This window comes from Hordeum vulgare, chromosome 4H, assembly GCF_904849725.1.
Source record: "Hordeum vulgare subsp. vulgare chromosome 4H, MorexV3_pseudomolecules_assembly, whole genome shotgun sequence".
Lineage (NCBI taxonomy): Eukaryota > Viridiplantae > Streptophyta > Magnoliopsida > Poales > Poaceae > Hordeum > Hordeum vulgare.
In genome coordinates, this window is record NC_058521.1 from 29,954,099 (window position 1) to 29,978,023 (window position 23,925).

The 23,925-nt window shown below is 50.3% G+C and overlaps 1 protein-coding gene across 1 annotated transcript; it reads right to left on the reverse strand.

The window, feature by feature from the left end:
- Window positions 1-21,896: 21,896 nt before the first annotated feature.
- Window positions 21,897-23,182, reverse strand: LOC123447704 (syntaxin-related protein KNOLLE). Its single transcript, XM_045124337.1, has one exon. It carries the CDS (start codon window positions 23,046-23,048, stop codon window positions 22,104-22,106), a length of 945 nt encoding a protein of 314 aa, XP_044980272.1. The 5' UTR covers window positions 23,049-23,182; the 3' UTR covers window positions 21,897-22,103.
- Window positions 23,183-23,925: the final 743 nt, after the last annotated feature.

A 23,925-nucleotide genomic window follows, 5' to 3' on the forward strand; every position in this document is an offset into this window, starting at 1 on the left:
AGAGTCTGTATGCTCCGTTGTTCAGCACCTTGGAGATGATGATGGGTCCTTCCTAGGCGGGAGCCAACTTGTGAGGTCTTTGCTGATCCACTCGGAGCACCAGGTCTCCTGCTTGGAATGTACGACTCCCGGCGTGTCGCGTGTGAAAGCGCCGCAGATCTTGCTGATAAATGGTTGAGCGAGTCAGTGCCATCTCGCGCTCCTCCTCTAGAAGGTCAACTCCGTCTTGCCTTGCTTGTTCTGCTTCAGCTTCGGAGAAGAGTTCGACTCGTGGAGCATTGTGAAGCAAGTCACTCGGAAGGACCGCTTCTGCTCCGTAAACGAGGAAGAACGGGGATCGCCCCATAGATCTATTCGGGGTTGTGCAGAGACCCCAAAGCACTGAAGGTAGCTCGGTGACCCATGCGCCAGCGGCATGTCCCACCTCTCACAGGAGCCGGGGCTTCAAACCTTGCAGAATAAGTCCATTCGCCCGCTGTGCTTGTCCGTTTGTTTGAGGATGCACCACAGATGCAGAATCCACTCGGATACCTTGGCTTGCACAGAAACCTTTGAATCTGTCCGAGTCAAAGTTTGTCCCATTGTCCGTGATTATGCTGTGAGGTACTCCGAATCTGGAGATGATGTCCCTGACAAACTTGATGGCCGTTAGGGCGTCGAGCTTCTTGATGGGCTTGGCTTCAATCCATTTTGTGAACTTGTCAACTGCCACCAACAGATGTGTGTATCCCCCTTGGCCTGTCCTGAATGGACCGACTGTATCTAATCCCCAGACTGCAAACGGCCAAACAAGAGGGATTGTCTTCAACGCAGATGTTGGCTTGTGGGACTTGTTGGAATAGAACTGACAGCCTTCACATCGGTCGACCATATCTTTAGCCATTTCGTTCGCTTGCAGCCAGAAGAAGCCAGCTCTGAATGCTTTGGCGACGATTGCTCTTGAAGAGGCGCGATGACCGCAGGTTTCCGAGTGAATTTCTTCCAGGATTAACTGTCCTTCCTCAGGGGAGATGCATCGTTGAAGAACGCCTGAAACGCTTTCCTTGTACAACTGGCCATCAATGATAGTGAACGACTTTGACCTGCGGACGATCTGCCTGGCTTGGACTTCGTCTTCTGGTAATTCCTGCCTCAGGATGTATGCAATGATCGGCACAGTCCAATCGAGGATCATAGCAAGAATCTCCATGATCAAATCAACCACAGCAGGTACGTCGACTTCAGTCGGATCTGTCAAGCTCTTTGGTTGTACTGGTTCCTCTGTGGAAGGATCTTCTTTAACTGAGGGGAGATGGAGGTGCTCGAGGCAGACGTCGCTCGGGACTGGTCTCCGAGTGGACCCGAGTTTTTCCAACTCATCAGCTGCTTGGTTCTTCAGTCGCGGAACATGGTGGAGTTCTAGACCTTCAAACTTCTTCTCGAGCTTCCTCACTGCATTGCAGTATGTGGTCATGGTGGGGTTCCTAACGTCCCACTCTTTCATCACTTGATTAACCACCAAATCTGAATCGCCATAGACCATCAGGGGACGGACGCCGAGTGCGATGGCCATGCGCAGTCCATAAAGGAGAGCTTCATACTTTGCCTCATTGTTGGAGGAATCAAAGTGTATCTGCAGCACATACTTGAGTTTGTCGCCCTTTGGCGATATGATCACAACGCCAGCTGCGGAGCCGTTCAACATCTTGGACCCATCGAAGAACATTGTCCAATGAGCCGAGTAGATGTGGGTCGGTTGCTGTTGTTCTACCCATTCTGCTATGAAGTCAGCCAGAGCTTGAGACTTTATAGCTTTCTTGGCCTCGAACTTGATGTCGCAGTACAACATCTCCATTGCCCACTTCGCCACTCGGCCTGATGCGTCCCGATTGTGAAGGATTTCCGACAACGGAGCATCAGAAACGACGGACACCGAGTGGTCTTGAAAATAGTGAGCCACCTTCTTCGCAGTCATGTAAATCCTGTAGATAAGTTTTTGATAGTGGGGATACCTCTGCTTGGAAGGAGTCAGGACTTCGGAGACGTAATACACTGGCCGCTGAACTTTGTATGCTTTGCCTTCTTCTTCTCGTTCGACTATGAGAACAGTGCTGACGACTTGATTTGTAGCCGCGATGTACAGAAGAAGGGTCTCTTTACTGAGCGGAGCAGTAAGAACCGGCTGGGTGGAAAGTAGGACTTTGAGGTCGTCGAATGCAACTTGGGCTTCATCTATCCACTCGAAAGTATCTGATTTCTTCATGAGTCGGTACAGAGGAAGTGCTTTCTCGCCGAGTCGACTGATAAACCTGCTCAAAGCCGCTAGGCAACCTGTGAGCCGTTGAACATCGTGTATTCTGACCGGCTGCTCCATTCGGACGATGGTCCCGATCTTTTCGGGGTTGACATCGATCCCTCGTTCGGAAACGAAGAAACCGAGTAACTTTCCGCTGGGAACGCCGAATGACCACTTGGCGGGGTTGAGCTTGATATCGTACCTGCGAAGGTTGGCGAATGTTTCTGCCAAGTCAGTCAGCAGGTCGGAACCTTTGCGTGACTTGACTACAATATCATCCATATACGCCTCCACATTCCGACCGATCTGGTCGAGGAGGCATTTTTGGATCATGCGCATAAAGGTTGCTCCTGCATTCTTCAAACCAAATGGCATAGTGATGTAGCAGAAGCACCCGAATGGGGTGATGAAGGCGGTTTTTAATTCATTGGGGGTATACAGACGGATCTGATGATATCCCGAGTAGGCATCAAGAAATGACAAACGCTCGCAACCCGCAGTCGAATCGACAATTTGATCAATGCGGGGGAGCGGAAAATGGTCTTTCGGGCAGACCTTATTGAGATGCTTGAAGTCGATGCACATTCAGAGCGACTTGTCCTTCTTGGGCACCATGACAACATTGGCGAGCCACTCGGAGTGGTGTACCTCGCGAATGAAGTTGGGTGCCAAAAGCTTGGCCACTTCTTCTCCGATTGCCTTCCTCTTGTGTGCGGCGGACCGTCGCTGGCGTTCTCAAACAGGCAGAGCGGTGGGAACCACATGCAGTCGGTGCTCAGCCAACTCCCTGGGTACACCTGGCATGTCAGAAGGCTTCCATGCGAAGATGTCCCAGTTCTCACGGAGGAATTGGATGAGCTCGGCTTCCTATTTAGGATCGAGGGTGGTGGAGATGTTCGTCGGGGCAGCGGTGTCGTTCGTCGGGTGGATGCTGACCTTCTTCGTCTCTCCCGCCCACTGGAATGCGGACTCCGAAGCTGGCTTCTTCGAACACATCAAGTCAGCGGGGTCGGCCGTTTTCTTGTACTCGTCAAGCTCGAGGACAACCATCTGCTGATCAGCGATTCTTGATCCCTGCTGCAGACACTCCTCGGCCCGCTGTCGATTGCCTGTGATAGTGATCACACCTTTCGGGCCTGGCATCTTCAGCTTCAGGTACACGTAACATGGGCGGGCCATGAAACGCGCATACGCCGGGCGGCCCAGAATTGCGTGGTAAGCGCTTTGGAAGTCCACCATCTCGAACGTCAGCTTTTCCTTGCGGAAGTTCTTGTCGGAGCCAAAAACGACGTCCAACGCGATCTGGCCGAGTGACTTGGCCTTTCATCCAGGGACGACTCCATGGAACTCCATGCTACTCTCGCTGAGTTTGGACATCGGAATGCCCATCCCCTTGAGAGTGTCAGCGTACATGATGTTCAAACCACTGCCGCCGTCCATGAGGACTTTGCGCAGTCGGACTGCTTCCACCACTGGGTCGATGACCAGAGCTTGCCTCCCTGGGGTGGGCACGTGTGCTGGATGATCCGACTGGTCAAAGGTGATCGCAGTCTGAGACCATTTGAGGAACGTAGGGTTGGTCGGCGTGGCCATGTTCACCTCCCTGTTCACCAGCTTCAGTCGACTCTTGCTCTCAACGTCAGCAAAAATCATCAGTGTTGCATGGACTTGGGGGAACGGATCCTCCTTATCCTCCTCATCCTATTCATTGCCTTTTTCACTCGGTTGCCCTTCGCCGAACCCCTGAAGCAGGAGGCGACATTGCCGAGTGGTATGCTTCGGATATATGGCGTTGCCCTCTTCATCCATCTTCGTGTGGATCGGACATGGCTGGTCCAGGATGGGGTTGTTGAACTGCTTCTTCTTGGGGGTGAACTGAGCCTTCCCTTTGCCCTTGAACTTGGCATTGGTAACAGCTGCGGCTTCTGCCTGCGGAGTGGGCGGAGCTTTCTGCTTCTGCTTCCGAGTGTTATTCCCATCTCCATCGGTGATTGTTTTGTGCTTGCCGCTACGGATGCGGTCCTCTTCTTCGCCATTTGCATAGCGTGCCGCTATCTCCATCATCTTGCTCATGCAGATGTCGCCTGTTCGACCGAACTTCAGGTACAGATCCCGGTACCGCACGCCTGCCTTGAAGGTGCAGACTGCTTGGTGTTCTGTGACGTTCTCCACCGTATGGTAGAGGGTCGTCCAACGCTGAATGAAATCGCGCAGGGGCTCATTCTGCTTCTGGACACAGTGCTGGAGCTCCACGAGGCCAGCAGGGCGCTTGCACGTCCCTTCGAAGGTCCTGATGAACACTCGGGCCAGATCTGCCCAGCTGTAGATGCTTGAGGGGGCCAATTGGTTCAGCCACGCTCGCGCCGAGCCGTCGAGCATCAGAGGGAGGTGCTTCATGGCGACGTGGTCGTCCCCTCCTCCGATCTGGACTGCCACTCGGGTAGTCATCCAGCCACATTTCTGGCTTTGACTCTCCTGTAAACTTAATGATCCCCGTCGCCAATCGGAAGTTGGGAGGGATGTCAGGCGAACGGATGGCTCGACTGAAACACTCGGGGCCAGAAACGATGGTCCTGCTTCCAATCGGACTGTCAATATCGTGACCATCGCGGTGGGCTTGGCCCCTGTCGACCCTCCGCTGGGCGATATGCCCTCTCGCGTCGGGCCTTGGATCGTAAGTGTCACCGACTGAACGCCGATCATCATGATGTCGGGGCCCGTAGGGCCCACCCCGCGGAGGGGTGCGTGAACGGCGACGATCTTCGGGGTTCATGGAACGGCTGCCTCCCCTGGGTCGCTGATGAGAACCAAGGTTGTGAACTGACCGATGCGTGTTCGCATGGACAGAACTATTGTGGATCCTGTTGTGCGACTGGGAGACCGCCGAGTTTTGCTGCTGCGCCGTGTGCAGCAGGGCGCGGATTTGCTCGATCCCCCTGCCAGCCTCTGAATCAGTCGGCTGAAGGGAATCTGCTATCTTGGCAGCGGCAGCCAAGTTGAGGATGGGTGTGCGGAACAACTCCACGTTGCTCCGCCGAGTGTGCCGACTGGCAGAACGGCGAGGTGGACGGCGAGCGCCGGATGTTTCGCCGATCTCGTGCTCGTTCTGGCCACTTTGGCGGGGACTTTCGTGGGATTTGGCCATGTGTACTTCTGCTGCAGGCCCGCGACCCAAGTACTCGGAAGGAAACTCAGTAGGAACCGAGTCCGAGCGCTGGGACGGCGGGGCAACCACAACCGACTCTAGGACCGCCACTTGTGAAGACGAGTTCTGGCGCGCCTGGGCGTGTTGCACCCAACGCTAGAGCCGCGGACGGCGGGACCGCTTGTTGCGGCGCGTGACGGTGGTGTAGGTCGACACCGGAGCCGACTGCTGGAGAAGAAGAATGCCGCGGGCGCGGGCACGGAAGTGCGTAGCTCCGCGATGGGGAAGCGCCTCAACGTCGAGAGGGGCGTCCCGAAGCCATGCCGAATCATCGACGATGAAGGAGAGAGCGCCGAAGAGGATCTCGTGACCCATGCTCGAATCTCCACCGGATGACATGACGAAAAGATGTAGTCGCAAACTCGCCGGAAGTCGCTTAGACGCCTGCCCCACGGTGGGCGCCAACTGTCGTGGGTATAAGTCTCACAGTAGATGTGTAGGGTACGAAAGGATGGGCAGAGCCTTAGCTACGGCGAGGTTGTATGAGTTCAGGCCCCTCTACGGTGGAGGTAATAGCCCTACGTCTCAGTGCTCTGGGAGCTTGTTGTCGAGTGGAATATGGATTACAGTGAATTGCTAACCCCTGCACCAGTGGGGGAGGGCGGCTTATATAGAGTGCGCTACCCTCCACAATGGTTCGGTGCACAGGGGTGGAGTAGTGGCGAATAAATGCCTACGTTACAGGTAACGTATGTCTTAAATGCTAATAAAGGCACATGGAAACGTATGACCGTTTCCCTCCAGGGGGTTACGATGCACAGAGTGGAATCCAGTCGGTTAGTTTGTTACACTCCGAATGCTCATCTCCGACTGGATGGTGGAGGATTCGTTACCGACTGGATGATGGGAAGTCGATAAGACAGTCGAAACTGACTAAGGGTCTTATCCCTTATGAAGGGTAGCCCTTGGGTAGGACTTATAGGGCAGGCCTATGACCCTACCCTAGGACTATAACCCCATCAGCAGCGATAAGTGCCGTTTTAGTCCTCAGAGTCTCAGTCGGTGGCGCGTCCATGGCAGGAGTAGTAACCGGTGGAACAGCCTCAAGGACAGGCACCGTAGCTTGCTTGGGCCTCTCCTGGTCATCCTCCTCCACGGGAATCACCTCTGAAGGAAACCCAACCGAACGACGTGAGATCACAGGAAAAAAGCAAGACCAAAGACAGAATTCGTGATGCAATAATGTAAAGCTCTCGGAATCGCCACGACGCACCTGGCTGGGATGTGACAACATTGTCCATGTCCATGGGATCATCCCCCTGGCGTGACGGAGAGGTGGCGGAGGTGGCAGCTCTGTCGAGTAAAATTCATTCGACCAGTAAGCATGAGTTCAATCAAATACTGGAAGAAGATAGAAGAACAATGCACTTACGTTGGGGTGACAGGAACTGTGACCCTCATCCGCGGCAAAGCCTTCCGAGGCTTAGATCCACTCGGTTTGGCCACCTTAGAGGGCTGGCCTGTGGGCTCAGCAGCAGAGTCCCTGGTCCTCTTTGTGCTCCGAGCACTCGGAACCACGGGAGCAGTTGGCGAGGCACTCGGAACCACAGGAACGGCTGGCGGAGCACTCGAGGCCGCTGGAGGAGCCGACGAAGCCACGGGTTCGTGGCAGCATTTGGTTCGAGGCTCTGGAGGTGGGTGTGGCGAGTTCTGCTCCTCATCTTCCCCCTCTTCTTCTTCAGACTCCTCCTCCGTCTCCCCACTGCCGGAGACGTACTCGACGCTCTCCACGCTGCCCTCCTGGCTGCCTTCCTCCTCCTCGGCCGGATTTCCGTTCGAGACAGGAGAAAACCAGTTGGTCCACGCCTGCACGAGATACAGTAGACAACACCAGACGTCAGACAGTAATACAAGAAAAAGCAATAAATCTAAGACAATTGGGTGCACTCTACAAGTTATACTCACCTCATTCGGAGGAGGGTTGTCCGCGCGGAAGGGCTTCACTCACCGGGATCCTCTGGGATTATTGCAGGCGCCTGTGATGTTGAGGACCCACGACGCCACCAGCTCCCCGGTCACGCACTCGGGGTTAGTCCGAGTGGAGTCCTGAGGCCCCATGTAGTGCCACATGGCGTGGTGTCGAGCTTGCAGAGGCTGGATACGCCGACCCAGAAAAACCTCCAGCAAATCTATGCCAGTGACTCCCTTTCAGACGACCTCTACAAGCGCTTCGACCAGAGGCTGGATCTGGATCTTCTCCATCTTCGTGAGCGCGAGTTGCCTAGGCGGAGCCAGTCGGTCTAAGCTAAAAGGTGGTAGTCCAGTGGTGGCATTCGGACTAGCAACGTCCTAGCGGTAAAACCAAGTCGACCTCCAGTTCCTAACAGATTCAGACAGCTGAAGAGCGGGATAGCTACTTTTACTTTTCTTTTGAAAGCCTAAGCCTCCGCAGAGCTGGAGGAGGTGAGTTTTGTCATCCGACTGGCTGAGCCTTTTATGGTTTGGGATCTGGCAGAGAAGATGTGCTTAAAAAGCCCCCAATGGGGAGGACAGCCGATAAAACACTCGTACAGCACGACGAAGGCAGAGAGATGGGCTATTGTGTTGGGAGGAAAATGGTGGAGCTGCGCCCCGAAGTGGTTCAATATACCTCTGAAGAAGGGATGAGGAGGCAGAGAGAAGCCTCGGTGCATGTGACTGAGCAGCAAGACGCGCTCCCCCTCCTGGGGTGCCGGCTCAGTCTCGCCCTCCGTCGACAACCTCCACGTCTTGTGCTCGATCATGTCGTGCTCCACCAGCTCCAGCATGTCCTCCTCCGTCACCGTGGAGGGGAGGAAATCCCCCTGGATCCAACCCGCCGGCAGTGCTCGCTGCCGCCGCTGAGCAGGAGCCGCCGCCTTCCCCTTCTTCTTCCGCGCCTCGAGCTTGCTCGTCTGCCCCTTTGTCATGGTGGAGGCTGCAGACCCGCAGGGAAGAAGGAGAAGGAAAGAGCTTGTGATGCACAGGATGTGGCGAGAGAAGCAGGGCAAGTGCGAGCTATCAGGCGAGTGCAACGAAAAACCCTCGTTGTAGAGGTTTAAATAAGGTTCCCACTGGGTCACTAGCAGGTGGCCCCGAAATCTTATCCCCCGACCGGTCGCTCCGATATTAGTGGAGGAGATGAAGGCGTGGAAATCGAGGCGGCAGATACTACTCGATTACGATGTCGTCACCCCCGCCAAGCGCGCGGCAACCGAAATTTGAGGATCCCAGAAAATCCGCCGCTGTCAGTTGACTGGTCACGTCAAAAGATACCACAGAAGCACTCGGTCCCTGAGGGTTCGTTTTACAAATACATCCACTCGGATCACTGGTCAAGAAGATAAAATGTATCGAGGCAAACAACGCCAAAGTCGCATCCGTACCAGTCGGATCCGTACTCCAAGCATCGCTTCGTCGTTCCAACCCCAATCCATTCGAGGACTAATGATGGGGTTATAGTCCTAGGGTAGGGTCATAGGCCTGCCCTATGGGGCCTACCCAAGGACTACCCTTCATAAAGGACAAGGCCCTTAGTCAGTTTCGACTGAATTAAGGACTTCCCATCATCCAGTCGGTGACAATTCCTCCATCATCTAGTCGGAGATGAGCATTCGGAGCGACTCAAGCATACCGACTGGATTCCACTCTGTACATCGTAACCCCCTGGAGGGCAACGGTCATACGTTTCCATATACCTTTATTAGCATTTAAGACATACGTTACCTGTAACGTACGCAGTTATTCACCACTACTCCACCCCTGTGCATCGAACCGTTGTGAAGGGTAGCGCACTCTATATAAGCCGCCCTTCCTCACTGGTGCAGGGGTTGGCAATTCACTGTATTCCATATTCCACTCGACAACAAACTCCCAAGAGCACTGAGACGTAGGGCTTTTACCTCCACCGTAGAGGGGCCTGAACTCATACAACCTCGCCGTAGCTAAGGCTCTGCCCATCCTTTCGTACCCTACACATCTACTGTCAGACTTATACCCACGACAACAATCCTTTCAATCATTAGCAGGACAAACATCGTGATCGGTTGCCAAAGAATTTCCCATATCATTTGGGTTAAACGGCTGATTCCATGCGTTAAAGAAGTGAAGATGCAAGTCTCCTTACTTGCAACATTACTACATTTTACAGCATTTAAGAATGAATGAGGTCAAAGTTCGGGTTGGGGATAACTAATATCTATTCTCTACTTGCAATGTTATAGAAAACAGAACTAATAGTTCAGACATTGAACTGACAAATGATCTTCATATGCTGCCAACAGTCGGCACCTCTTGGGAGAGGGACTGCGGATTTATCGATCATTTTGTGGACAATGAGGTTGTTAGATTTCAAAGACATAACAAATTCATATAAGATTATGCATAATGAATGCTGAATATATTTTTACCTCGTGTCGTTCTTGATTTTTTTTACTTCGATAGGACAGCACAAATCTTACACGATGATTTTCCAAAACGAAAGCAGACCAACAATGAGAACTGCGGCCCATCATGTTAGAAAATATGCAACTTGTATTCCCGTGAGGTCATAGGCCGATACATATACATGTACAGGTGTGGAATATATGCAGGAAACCCCTTATACAATGGGATAAGTACAAAAAGGTACATGGCTATATTATATATACTCTAATCAAACACAGACGGATAGCACAGAGCGCTTTCTGAAGGCCCCCGCGTCGCCCACGTCTGGCGGCACGGGGGAAACTAGCGCTGCCGCCTAGGTCACCTCCGCCACCAGCACTTCCCCGCTGCGCCGCTGCCGGAGGGCCGGCCGGCGAAGCCGCGCCGCGCCCAGGGATGGCGGCGACAGGGTGGTTCCTTTCCCTCACGCGGGAGCCCCCTCCCTGTCACTCCTGGATCTGGCCGGGAGCCCGTCCACCATCGTCTTCGTTCCTCCCGCGCGACCTTCGTCTCCGGGGATGGAGCTCATCCCCTCTCGGCCGAATCCATGACGGCGGCGCTCCGATGCATCCCCGCGCGCGGCCTGTCCGGACCAGATCCAATCTGGCGATGCCCCTCTCTCCGTTCGGCTACTGCGTCAACATTCACTGCAGCTGCCGCCGAAGGTGGCAATGGTGGCGGCCAAGTCATGGCTGTTGAAGACGGTCGGTTGGGCTGGCGCATCCTTCCGGATTCCCTTCGTGTGGGGGTGGTCTGGGAGCAAGGCGGCGGCGCTCGCCCATGTGCGGCGACTGTCGGCGAGATGCAGGGTGGCGTCGATGGGCTGAGGGGGGGCAGACGTACGGTGTTGGCTGAAGGCGACGGTGCGAAACCTACGACTATGGCGGGTACTGCTGGGGTGATTGAATAAAGTGGCGGTCATAGGGTTCCTCTTGCGCCAAGACGAAGAACTGTCGTCGACAAAGTCCCATGTGCGTGTTATGCCTGGAGATTGTTGTATCGGGTGGAATTCAGTCGTGCCCATTGGTTATCCATTAAGGAGGGAGAGGCGCGAAGCTCTACTATTTGTTTCCATCAAGAGATACTTTGCTCTATGGTGATGTCAAAGGCGGAGAATGTCAGGAAAGCCGAGATTGAAGGACTAGTAATGGTGATTGTAGCCTACGCCATTGAGCAATTTGCTTGGAGTTTCGGGATTTGTAGCAGTGGTATGTAAGTGGGGGCGACATCAGTGGTAAATAGTTATTATTATATTTCCTGTTTAAAGATAATCATTTATTATCCATGCTATAAGTCACGGGATCTTGTATTACGGAACGAGTACAGAGACTTGCCGGTAACAAAATTGAAATAGGTATGCGGATACCGACAATCGAATCTCGGGCAAATAACATATCGAAGGACAAAGGGATGACATACACAATTATATGAATCCTTGACACTGAGGTTCAACCGATAAGATCTTCGGAGAATATGTAGGATCCAATATGGGCATCGAGGTCCCGCTATTGGATATTGAGTGAGGAGTGCCTCGGGGCATGTCTACATAGTTCTCGAACCCGCAGGGTCTGCACACTTAAGGTTCGACGATGTTTTAGTATAGTTGAGTTATATGTGTGGTTACCGAATGTTGTTCGGAGTCCCGGATGAGATCACGGACGTCACGAGGGTTTCCGGAATGGTCCGGAAACGAAGATTGATATATAGGATGGTTTCATTTGGTCACCGGAAAGTTTCGGGTAATTCCGGTAGTGTACCGGGAGTGATGAATGGGTTTCGGGAGTTCACCGGGAGGGGCCCACCCACCCGGGAGTGAGCCCAAGGCACTAGGGTGGTGCCACATGTCCTTAGTGGGCTGGTGGAGTCAGACCAAGGGGCCCATGGTTCCACATAAGAAAATACCAAAGGAAAATAAAAGAAAAAGGGAAAGAGGGAGGTGGGAAGGAAGAGGAGGACTCCTCCTTACCAAACCGAATTGGAGGAGGAGTCCTCCTCCTCCCCCCTTGGCCGGCGCACCTTGAGGGCTTATCCCTCAAGGCTAGCCCTCCCCCTCCCTCCTATATATAGTGGTATTTTAGGGCTGATTTGAGACAACTTTTGCCACGTGCAACTCAACCCTAGACCACATAGTTCTACCTCTAGATCGGATTTTTGCGGAGCTCGGGCGGAGCCCTGCAGGAGTAGATCATCACCACCACCGGAGCGCTGTCACGCTGCCGGAGAACTCATCAACTTCTCTGTCTTGCTTGCTCAATCAAGAAGGCCGAGATCATCGTCGAGTTGTACGTGTGTTGAACGCGGAGGTGTCGTTCGTTCGGCGCTAGATCGAAACGGATCGTGGGACGGTTCGTGGGATGGTTCGAGAGACGTGAAGATGTTCCACTACATCAACCGCGTTTCTTAACGCTTCCTGCTGTGCGATCTACAAGGGTACGTAGATCCAAATCTCCTCTCGTAGATGGACATCACCATGATAGGTCTTCGTGTGCGTAGGAAATTTTTTGTTTCCCAAGCAACGTTCTCCAACAGTCCAAGATCACACATAAGAAACTGCTCACTAAGACGGGCCTTTACAAAGGCAATATACTCGAGGTCATCATCAGTGATGATCATGTCATCAACATAGAGAAGAAGAAGAGTCCGACCACGAGGAGAAAGATGGACAAACAATGCTGGATCATGAGCACTTGCTGAAGAACCAGCGGCAATCACCACAGAGGAAAAACGCTCAAACCAGGCGCGGGGGGCTTGCTTAAGGTCATAGAGAGAGCGACGAAGACGACATACCATGCCATCAGGAACAGAATACCTAGGTGGTGGCTGCATGTACACCTCCCCACACAGCTCACCTTTAAGGAAGGCAATCTTCACATCAAGCTGAGATACAGACCAGTGGCGTGCAGAGGCCACGACAAGAAGTATACAAATAGTGGTCATATGGGCCACAAGAGCAAAAGTCTCATCGTAATCACGACCATGCTTCTGTTGAAAGCCACGAGCCACAAAACGAGCTTTGTAACGCTCAAGAGAACCATCAGAGCGAGTCTTAACCTTGTAGACCCACTTACAAGTGATGGGACGGACTCCGGGAGGAAGAGAAACAAGATCACATGTACGAGTGCATTCAAGAGCAGCAATCTCCTCTGCCGTCGCAAACTGTCATTCAAGATGAACAATAGCCTGATGATAAGAAGTCAGCTCAAGAACAGCAGCACCAGCGGTGGGAAATCCAAGGCGATCAACAGGCGGACGAGGACAAGGGCGCAAGCCATAGGTAGGCTAAGACGAGGAGGACGACACATCCGCAGAGGCATCCACATTACGTGAATGACGAGTGAAATACTGAGGAAAAGATGGAAGAATACAAGGAGGAATCACTGAGGTAGAATCGGGGGGTGGAGACGAATAAGTCATCGGAGATGAAGGTGCAGAATCCGGTGACATGCTAGGTGAGGAAACCGTGGGAGATGGTGGCGGCAAATCGGTAAGAGGTGGAGAAGCAGAGGTAGCAGAACGAATAGACAAAGGCTCGATGGGGGTGATAGGTGTGTCAGAAAAAGTGAGGAAAGAGATATCCTCCACTAAAAAGATCGAGGAAGATGGGCGCGGGTAGAAGGGACGAGACTCGTCAAAAGTCACATCCCAAGAAATACGCATCCAACGACCGATAGGATCCCAACAACGATAGCCCTTATGCTCATCACTATAGCCTAAGAAGACACACTCAACAGACTGACCGGTCAGTTTGGTGCGTTCACGAGGGGCAAGAAGAACATAACAAACACAACCAAACAAACGAAGCGCCGAGTAATCGGGAGAACGATCAAAGAGATGCTCGAAAGGAACGCCACCCTGCAAGGCAGCGGATGGCTGAAGGTTGATGAGATAGGTGGAAGTGGAGACAGTCTCAGCCCAAAAGTGAGGCGGAAGAGAGGCAATGATCATCATCGCACGAGCCGTCTCAAGAAGGTGAGCATGAGTACCAGGACAAGAGAACTGAGCAAGTGTACCCTGCTCAGCGAGAAGTCCATGCAACATCTTGGAGATATACTCTCGAGTAGAGTTAGCACGAAACACATGAATAGGCGTAGAGAACTGAGTTTGAACCATGGTAGCAAAACGCTTATAGATAGATAAGACCTCACCACGAGAAGACATGAAATAGATCCACGTGTGTAGAGAGAAATCATCTATAAAGATAATATAGTAGCGATGGCCTCCCTTCGAGGCAAAGGGAGCTAGACCCCAAACATTAGAGTGAACAAGGTCAAAAGGACGCTGAGACACAGTCTCGCTACGAGGATAAGGTAACTGAACCTGTTTACCAAGCCGGCAACCCTGACAGTCTAAAGACACACCACCAGAGAGGGATCCAAGAAGACCACGTCGAACTAAGGATGAGAGACGAGAGCCACATAAATGACCCAGACGATGATGCCACTGCTGAAAAGAGCTGGTAGACAAGGCAACAGAGGTGGAGAGACTGGCTGCGGTTGCAGCAAATGGAAGGTGAAGCCAGTCAAGCTCCCAGAGACCCTGAGAGTCACGGCGCCGGGGGCCAGCACCAAGAAGAGCACCAGTGTGACGGTCCAAAACTGAACATGAGTCAAAGTCAAGAATGACCCGACAACTAGAGTCAACAATCTGACCACCAGAAATGAGCTGCATGGTAAGCCGAGGAACATGAGCAACATCGGGAACATGAAAAGATGAAGTGCTAAGAGTGCCTTGGCCAGTAACCGGGAGAAAGTACCATCAGCAGTAAGAACATGAACAGGAGAATCAAGAGGTCGAGTAGATCACGGAGTTGATGAATCATGAGTCATATGAAAAGATGCTCCAGTATCAAGAATCCACGAAGATGTACCTGCTTGTGTAGAAGGTGGTCTCACAATGCCAGAAGAGTCCGTAGCAGAACCAACAGAACCTGTCGATGAAGAACCAGAAGATGGAGCGAGCAGACATCGAAATCGCCCAATCTCCTGCTCAGTCAGGGGCGCAACTGAAGATGTCGATGTAGACGCACCCGACAATAGAGTCGGAGGCAATCAGCAAGGCGCGAAGTCGCGTAATCTCGTCCTCGGTGAAGTACACAACTGAAGTAGGCGGCGTAGTAGCATCGGGAGAGGAGCAGCCACCATCGCCTGTGGAAGCCGCTAGATGTCGCCGTGTAGCATAACCAGTAGCACCCACAAGATCCGATGAATGAGATGAGGGCGCACACAGACGAGCCCCAAGCGTCAAGGGAAGGTGCGTGTCCATGAAGTCATATGCACCAATACAGTCGATGAGAGGAGTCGGTGTAGAGTGACAATCACCGGTAGAAGTCACGAAAAGAGTCGATGTAGAGTGACAATCACTGATAGGAGTCACGGGAAGAGTCGATGTAGATCGATAATCACCAGGTGTGGAGGTCGCAGGAGTCGTAGAAGAGCGATTTACACAGTCGGCGAAGTGACAATCACTGGTAGAAGTCACGGAAGGAGTCGGTGTAGACCGACAATCACCATGTGTGGAGGTTGCAAGAGTCGTAGAAGAGCGACCCACATAGTCGGCGGAAGACCGCAGACAGAAGGACGTCACAGATGAACGAGCACCATGCTGAACCGAGAAACGACGCATGGGCGAGACGGAAGCAGGGTAATAAACACCCTCAAACGCCACAGATGGACAAGCGGAAGGCACCATTTTTTTAGCTAGCAATCACCAGGCAAACAGAAGAGGCGCCTAATGCTAACTGCAGTTAGCACTCGCAATAGGCAGATCGGGCGAGAGCCAACAACAGTAGCAGAACTGCAACGAGGCGGCCCGATCTTGTGGCTAGGGACGACTGGACCTGGCAACTGACGGTGAGGAGCGCAGGATCCAGCGGCCGACGGCGAGGAGCACGGGATCCGATGGCCAGTGATGAGGAGCACGGGATTCGGCGGCCAGCGGCGAGGAGCGAGGGATCTGGCGGCCTGCGGTGAGGAACGAGGGATCCGGTGGCCGGCGGTGAGGAGCGAGGGATCCGGCGGCAAAGTCCGGCGAGGGGCTACACAGGACGGAGACCGACAACAACAACGACGATCCTGGGCAGGCTCGATGGAGTCAAACGAGAGGAGACTGGTGGCTTCCTTTGATTCCTGATGGATTCGATCTAGAGGGATTCCAATAGCTTCGATCCAGAAAGAGCGGGGAGGACATGGAGAACCAGCTGCTACGAGAGAGAGAAGTAGCGGCGGCGGCCACGGAGGATCAATCGCACGAGTTGCAACGTGATTTTTTTTATCTAGCTCAAATACCATGTTAGGAAAACTAGTACAAATGCCCGTGCGTTGCACCGGGCGAAGAAAGAGGCCAACTTAGCATTCAAATGGAAAAATGAACCACATAAAAGACTACTTACCTTCTACGAGTAGTACAAAAGCACATAATATTCAGTTCAGGGAGGGCGAGGCATCACTCGCCCTTTTTTTCAGGGACTACAACGCGTTTACGCCGGCCTGAACCACTTCATAAAACTGAGAACTGTACAAAGGTAAATGTAAAGTGGGATTAATAGAAACGAAAAATAGGGAAAAATTACAATCTCACATATAGGTGATACAACATAGTGCTGTAATCCATTAAGAGCCCTTTCTTAATTTCATTTGAATACCTGTTGGGCCACAACATAAGATCATAAAAAATCTTGCTACAGTAATGTGCAATTCCTCAAAAACATCCCAAAAGAGCTTGGAGTTCCTGCGCTTCCATATATTCCAAAGGACCGTGATAAGCACAGTAGAGTGAATCTTGTTGAAATAAGTTTCTTCTCAGAGATCTTCAACTGAATCAGCATTGAGTGGATGAAAACTTTGTAGTTTAGACCACGACAAGGCTAAGGAGGAGGAGCTGATTAACATATGAGAAATATTCTCTAATTCATCACAAAAAGACAATGGTTCGACTGGTATATGAGCACTATCCACTCTCACTGTCTATTACCACTACCGAACAAATTGAGTAGCAATATTACTATTAGCAGCAATAGGGAGTATATATCAGGGTCAATCAGCAGCATACATATATTAGTAACGGCATATGAAGCAATCGGCAATATACATATATCGATAGCAGCATATGAAGCAATGAGCCACACCTCGATTCTCTCTGTTATGTTCTCATCACAACCTGGCCAATAAAAAGAATCTATCCCTCCTCAACCTCCCTTCTTGTTGTGTTCATCTGCATGGGGAACAGTCACCCAAGCGCTTAGTTTTTATAAAGAATGTAAACAATTAGCAAGCAGCAAAATCCTTGAAAATACTCTTCCAATGGATCGACATGTGTAAAGCATACATATATTACAACCTTGTCAGCAAATTGAGGAATATTGGGCGTGTCAATTCCTATGAGCAGAATTGGAGTTTCTGAAAAAGAGATTAGTTAAATTGAAGATGCCTCTTTGCCAGAATGGCTAATCAACATGTTTATAAAATAGACTGAATAACTATGTTAAGTTTCAGTGTTACATGAACACAACCCAACTACGACGACTCTGTATTGTCGTCGGGCGGTCGGAGACCACCCAATACATCCTCGTTTCCAAAAGTACGCTAATGGAATAGATTAAATTAACATGTAAAGCAATAGTAACCAGTACATATGAGCATTAGAATATACTCAGTCATTAGTCATTACTACATGGAGCTAGAGCTATAGTTTGTTTTAGTAGCTGATGTAATTCTAGCATCACCTCAATTCGAACATTTCCAATTCTATATTTTTTTAGTTTTCGCAAAGTTTTAAATAGCCGGCTATAGCCCAACTATAGCGGGGCTATAGCTGTTTGAGCAGGTGCCGCTATGTGCCATAACCCGCTAAATTTGCGAAATAGCAGACTATTTTGCATAGCCCGCTATTTTAAACACTCTGTCGCTGAGCTAGAATTACATCTAGCAGCACCTCAATTTTTTCATGTACGTAAGTTAGTAGCTGATGTAATTCTAGCAGCACCTCAGTTGTCGCTGAGCTCTTCTGTACAACCTGAAACAAAGGAAATCCTATGTACAAGCTGAAACAAAGCAAATAAACTACAGGATGGAGGCTATAGATTACATATATGACTTGATGGAATACCTTAAAATAATTTTTTTGGTTATGCTCCATAGCAACATCCTCTTTCATGTACTTCCCTGGAACAAAAAGAAGAACAAATAATTATGATCGAGCAATTTGTTCCCTGATCCAGAAAGAAAAAAAAACAGTGGATTAACTACTAATTTATCAAATTAAACTTAAAGTATCTAAAACCGACACACGACGCATGAATTTGTCATAGTTTGGCAAATATTGGACTAATATAATGTACAAGCATCACCCAACATCCAACTTATAGAGATTGAACTCTCAGACTAAAGAAAAAAGTAGCAACATTAGTATACGTCCAGGTTACACAAATTGATAAACTGGGTTACTTCGTTAGGATGTCTCAGCTGCATACATCACTCTAAGAATTCTTTTCAATGGAATCGGCCACATCCACCTCGAACAAATTAACTAAGAAATAATAAACTGAAACTATGAGTGCTCAGCACAGGCTGCATCTCTAATGGTCATCCTCTCCTAGCACCAGCAGGTTGAGCAACTGGAGTGTCGAGGTTTCCTAGTTAATTTGGTGAACTGTTCAATTTCAAAAGGGGATTTGGCTTATGGGGAATAGTTGGGTGACCTTCAAGCGTACAATACGGTACCTTGTTCGTGCTCTGCTCAGGGGAGGAGGCCGACAAGAGCTTCGGGAGGCTGCCGGCAGCAGGAGCTCGAGGAGGCCAGAAGCCCCAGGTGAGGTCGAATTAAATTTCCACCTCCACGAAGACCTTTGCATGCACCAGAGGACACTGTTGCTGCAGACCTCCTCGGGGGAAGAGGCAGGAGGTAGCTTGCAGCGGCGCTGGAGGCAAATTCCGAGTGGGAGGCGGTGCACATCTAGCGCGGGAGCGGCGGGGATGGGTTGCCCGCGGCCAGATCTCGCTGGATTCTAGCATGGACAACTCGTGGTGGTGGTGATGAAGAGAGAAGAAGAAGGGGGAGAGAGATGCGCTGCTCATCTGCTCGTCCGGCAAGGGTCCGTTCACCGACGGCGACACGAGGTGGAGGAGGTCCGGCCCCCGTCTCCTCGCGCCCGCTCGCCCCCTCCTCGTGCCCGAGCTGAGATGCCGGCGGTGGGCGTGCGTGGTCTCTGGATAGGATAGGAAGACGTTGACCGCGGCGAGGGGGGATTTTGTAAAAACGAAACGTTTTTCAACTATAAACAATGGACTGCGGGTTTATTCAGCCAAGGACTTTTTTGTAAAAATACCGCGGCGGAAATTCCGACAGAAGCAATAGCCTCTTTATTATTAGGTAAAGATATGCAACTTGTATTCTCATGAGGCCATAGACCGATATATATACATGTACAGGTATGGAATATATGCAGGAAACCCCTTATACAATGAGATAAGTACAAAAGGGTACACGGCTATATTATATATACTCTAACACATCAGACCACTTGTTGTGAACTATAAGAACATTACTTCACCTCCTCATACGGTACTACTAAACTCGCATTGAACATCGACACCGAATTACTAAGCTGCAGTCTCCTCTCAACAAATGTGAGTTGTAATTAGTTGACAACAGCAGCATTGCTAGTCTAAAATAAAACAAAACAGCAGTGTTGGTAGCAACAGTATCAACGCGATCCCTTCAAGCAGAATAAGTAGGAGAACATCGTGATCCCTTAAGGAGAACTTCCCATATCGTTTGTGTTCAACAGATGGTTCTATGTGTATCATTGGTAGCCAAATAATTTTATTTTTATTCTATCTGTATACCAGGATGGCAGGGTTACCTTTTCTTCCTTAACAGGAACCTGGGGAAAGAAGTGAAGATGCAAGAGACCCGCATCTATTCAACAAATGAGATAAAGGCTGAGATTATTGGTAGCAAATACGGAAATTGCTTTTGGTGGCCGAGCTCCATGGAGGCCTTTAAATTTAAAATTCAAATTTCATGAAAATTCATATTTTTACATTTTAAAAAATTATGAAAAAATACAGGGATAAGTGAAGGCGTAACACACATGTGTGTAAATTTTCAGAAAAAAATACATTGAAATAAGGGCTGTGCAAAAAAGACAAATCTGAGGCTTTTTTACACATGACACTATTCATCATTTCAGGTCATGAATTTGTCTTTTTTGTGCAGATCGTATTTCAAGGTATTTCATCCTAAATTTTTGCACACATACGCATAACATCCTTCTTTACTTCCATATTTTTTTTCAGATTTTTTTGAAACCAAAAAGTTTGAATTTTGAATTATTCAAAAATTTCGGCCTCCATGGAGGCCGAGCTCCGCTCCAAACGTCCGCACTCTAGCAAATATCCATTATTACTTGTAGTAGTACAGATACAGAACTGACAAATGATCTTCATATTAAGCAGATACCACTTCTAAGGTGCAATAATCTAAGGAAACTTAGTTGGCGCTAATCAATCATCCACAAACTATCTCCGTTCCTAGAAACAGTGAAAATAAGAAAGCAGCAATTCTACAAACAAATGTGGATACTAAACTTCAGTAAGACAGTTCAGTTGTTAGATATACGGATGGCGCAGTCGAAAGAAATAATGGGACTGGACTAAATCCACTGTCCACAGAGAAAAAAATGTAGGACTGGTGCCGACAGTTCATCACGAGAGAAAAGTTCATTGAATCTTGGCTCACCTGTGTTCTTCCTGTTGTCTATGCTTCTGCCCCACCAGTAAGCTGTGACATGCAGGACGCATAGCAATGGCTTAGTACAAGCACCACATTAAGACTATATAACAAGTCCTATAATAATATGCTTGTGACTAGCTTCCACTGATGTAATAAACAGTTATTCAAAATGAATTGGATCATCAAACAAGAAAAGAAGAAAATGATGATACGAAGCCAAGCCGCAAGCAAACCCTGCTCGCCTATCTTGTGCCAAGCCAGGTGGCTGTGGTACAGTGATCATGCACTTGTGTTCTGAATTTAACACCGCAGGGCGATTCGGACCCAGCAGCAAACACAACAGATCTGCAGGCTTCTGCAACAGCAACAAATCCATGCACCGAATCTGTATTAATGCATCAAATCTCAGCTGATGCATAGAATCAATCATCAGGTTTTTCAGGGATGCAAATTAAATGAACAGCTAAATCCTGACGTCACAGAGACATTGGAGCAGAAATCAACGAATGAAGTAGTAGAATACAAAATCGAAACAACAGACACAAATGCAGTTGTCCACATGATTGTCGTCACAAACTCCAGTGTGGTTCCTGTTACCTTAACAGGAACTTGCAAAGGAAGAAGTGAAGATGCTGGAGACCTGCATCTATATTGAACATAAGAGATAAAAGTTCAGATTCTTGATAGCCTTTGGTTGTAATTTTAATATTACAGAAAACAGAACTAAAATTTCAGATATAAAACTGGCAAAAGATCTTCATACTACTTCCTAAGGATTTTAGTTCGTGCTATTCGACCAGGCTTCATTGTGAGATGAAAGCAGCAATTCTACCAAGTAAATGCACAGATTTAACTTCAGTAAATCAGTTCACTTCTTAAATATGCGGTAACACAAACGAAATAATGTTATCGGATTGAATCCACTACCATTTGGTTCTTAAAATGCACAAGTGATTTGGTTCTTGGCTAAAGCAACCTATCTCATTACTGTTCTCCCTGTTGCCTGTGCTTCTGCATCAGTAGCAAGCTGTGACATAAGACACGTAGTACAAGCACAACATTAAGATTGAACAAATATTCCCTTCAATGCACCAAGCTGTGACATAAGACACCTAGTGCAAGCACCTCATGCATATACTTAAGATTCAACTGGCAATTCAGGACTGTAAATTAACTGAACAGATATACGTTGTACTATTTCATCAGCTAAATCCTGACGATACAGAGACATTCGGGCACAAATCAACGAATGAAGAACAAATATTCCCTTCAATGCACCAAACGTCATCCCTCATGCACATATTTAAGATTCAACTGGCAATTCAGGACTGTAAATTAACTGAACAGATATACGGTGTACTATTTCATCAGCTAAATCCTGACGATACAGAGACATTGGGGCACAAATCAACGAATGAAGTAGCAGAATACGAAATCAAAACAGCATATTAGACACAAATGCAGGTGTCCAGATGATGATTGTCACAAACTCCGGTGTAGTGTGGTTGCTCAGGACCTCTTGAGGCTGGTAGCGATGGGGACGATGACGATGAGGATGAGGAGGAGCAGCAGGATGATGCCGATGCAGAGGCACTTGCGGCTGCCGCGCTGGTGCTGACGAGCCTTGCCGAGCTCCTTGTTGCCGGAGTGGACGTAGTCCCTGGCGTTGGTCACCTGGTTCTCGATATCGTCGAGCTTCTCCCCCTGCGACTGCACGACGACGGCCATGTCGAGGAAGACCTGGTGGAGCTCGAGGAGGCTGCGCTCCACCTCCCTGGCGGCGTCGTGGCGGTCCTGGATCTCGTTGAGCGCGGCGAGCACCGCGCCCTTGCCGTGCTCGGCGACGGCGGCGCTCATGATCTCCTCGCCGCGGCCCTCGGAGATGATGCGCTCGATGACCTCGTCCTCGGGGACCTCCCCGGTGAGCGTGTAGTAGCGGCGCTCGACTGTGTCCTTGTACTCGGACATCATCCGCTGGCGCAGCGCCTGGAAGTCGAGCATGATGTCCTTGAGCTTCTTCCGGAGGCCCGCGGTGACGGAGGTGCGGGTGCGGTCGAGGGTGGTGCCCTCGCGGCAGCCCGCGGAGAGCCTGCGCTGCGCGGCGTTGGCGCGGTCCATGTCCTCGAGGGCGCGCTGGATCCCGCGCGCTCGGCCGAGCACGGAGACGATGTCGGCGTTGACGCGGACCCGCATGGCGCGCAGCGCGTCGGGCTGGTGCAGCGACTTGCCCTCCTCGTTGGCAGCGTGGAGGCGGGCGAGCGCGTCGCGGATGGCCGCCATCTCCTCCCGCACCGCCTCCGCCTCCTTGAAGAAGCCCTGGAGGCGCTCGTCGGTGGCGCCGCAGACCTGGGTGAGCTCGGTCTCGTCGTTGGCGCCGCCCGCCTCGAGGTCCTTCATGGCCGCCTTCTTCAGGTCGACGTAGCTCATGAAGGACTTGGTCATGAGGTCGTTCATGGCGGCGATCTCCTCCTCTTGCTGCTCGCGCGGCGGTTGTGGATCTCTAGGGTTTCGGCCGTGGCCGGGGGCGATGCGGATGGATGGATGTGCGCGTCGGTTTGGGGTGGGGGGGGGGGGGGAGATGGGGAATTGGGAGTGGGGGAGAAGGGCGAGAGGGAGGAGGGTTTTAATGGTCCAAACGGTCAACGTGGAGCGGGCGGTGGGGGGAATAGAGCCGTTGGCGGAGACGGCATCCCGCAACGGCTATGTGGGTTCAGATTTCTCCGTTATCTTTTTCTTTATCAGGCATAATATTGAATCTCTGGGCAACGGAAAGCTGTGGTGGAACGGAAGAGAGATGTGCCATGGGTGCAACGGATCGATGGATGGTGCCATGGCAACGGTTGCTTTTGAGCATGGGATTCTGAACACGAGAGGGCGGGACCTCGAAGACCGGTGCCACGTGAGTTTCTTCACCTTCGTGTAGAAAATTCATTAGAGCATAAGCATGGTTAATAGTATTTGGTTATAAGCCATCTTATAGCCCATCTTATGACTACCTTGTACAATAGTTAGCTATAAAAGAATACTATTTTTATTATATATGGTCCACCTTTCATTCTCACAAAGCATATAGAAGCACGTGCTAGAGCTAGCTTTTCACGAAGAGTCCGCTTCCCTTCTCTCTTTTCTTCTCTTTCATCCAACTCAGCAAAAATATAGTATTTTAATCCTTACAGCCCGTTGACTGTACCTTATTGTACTTGCTCTTAATAGTGTAGCCAACTGCTGGCTATAAGTCATCTTATATCCCATCTTATAGCTAACTTATACAATACTTAGCTATAAAAGAGTACTATTTTTTATCATATATGACCCAACTTTCATTCTCACA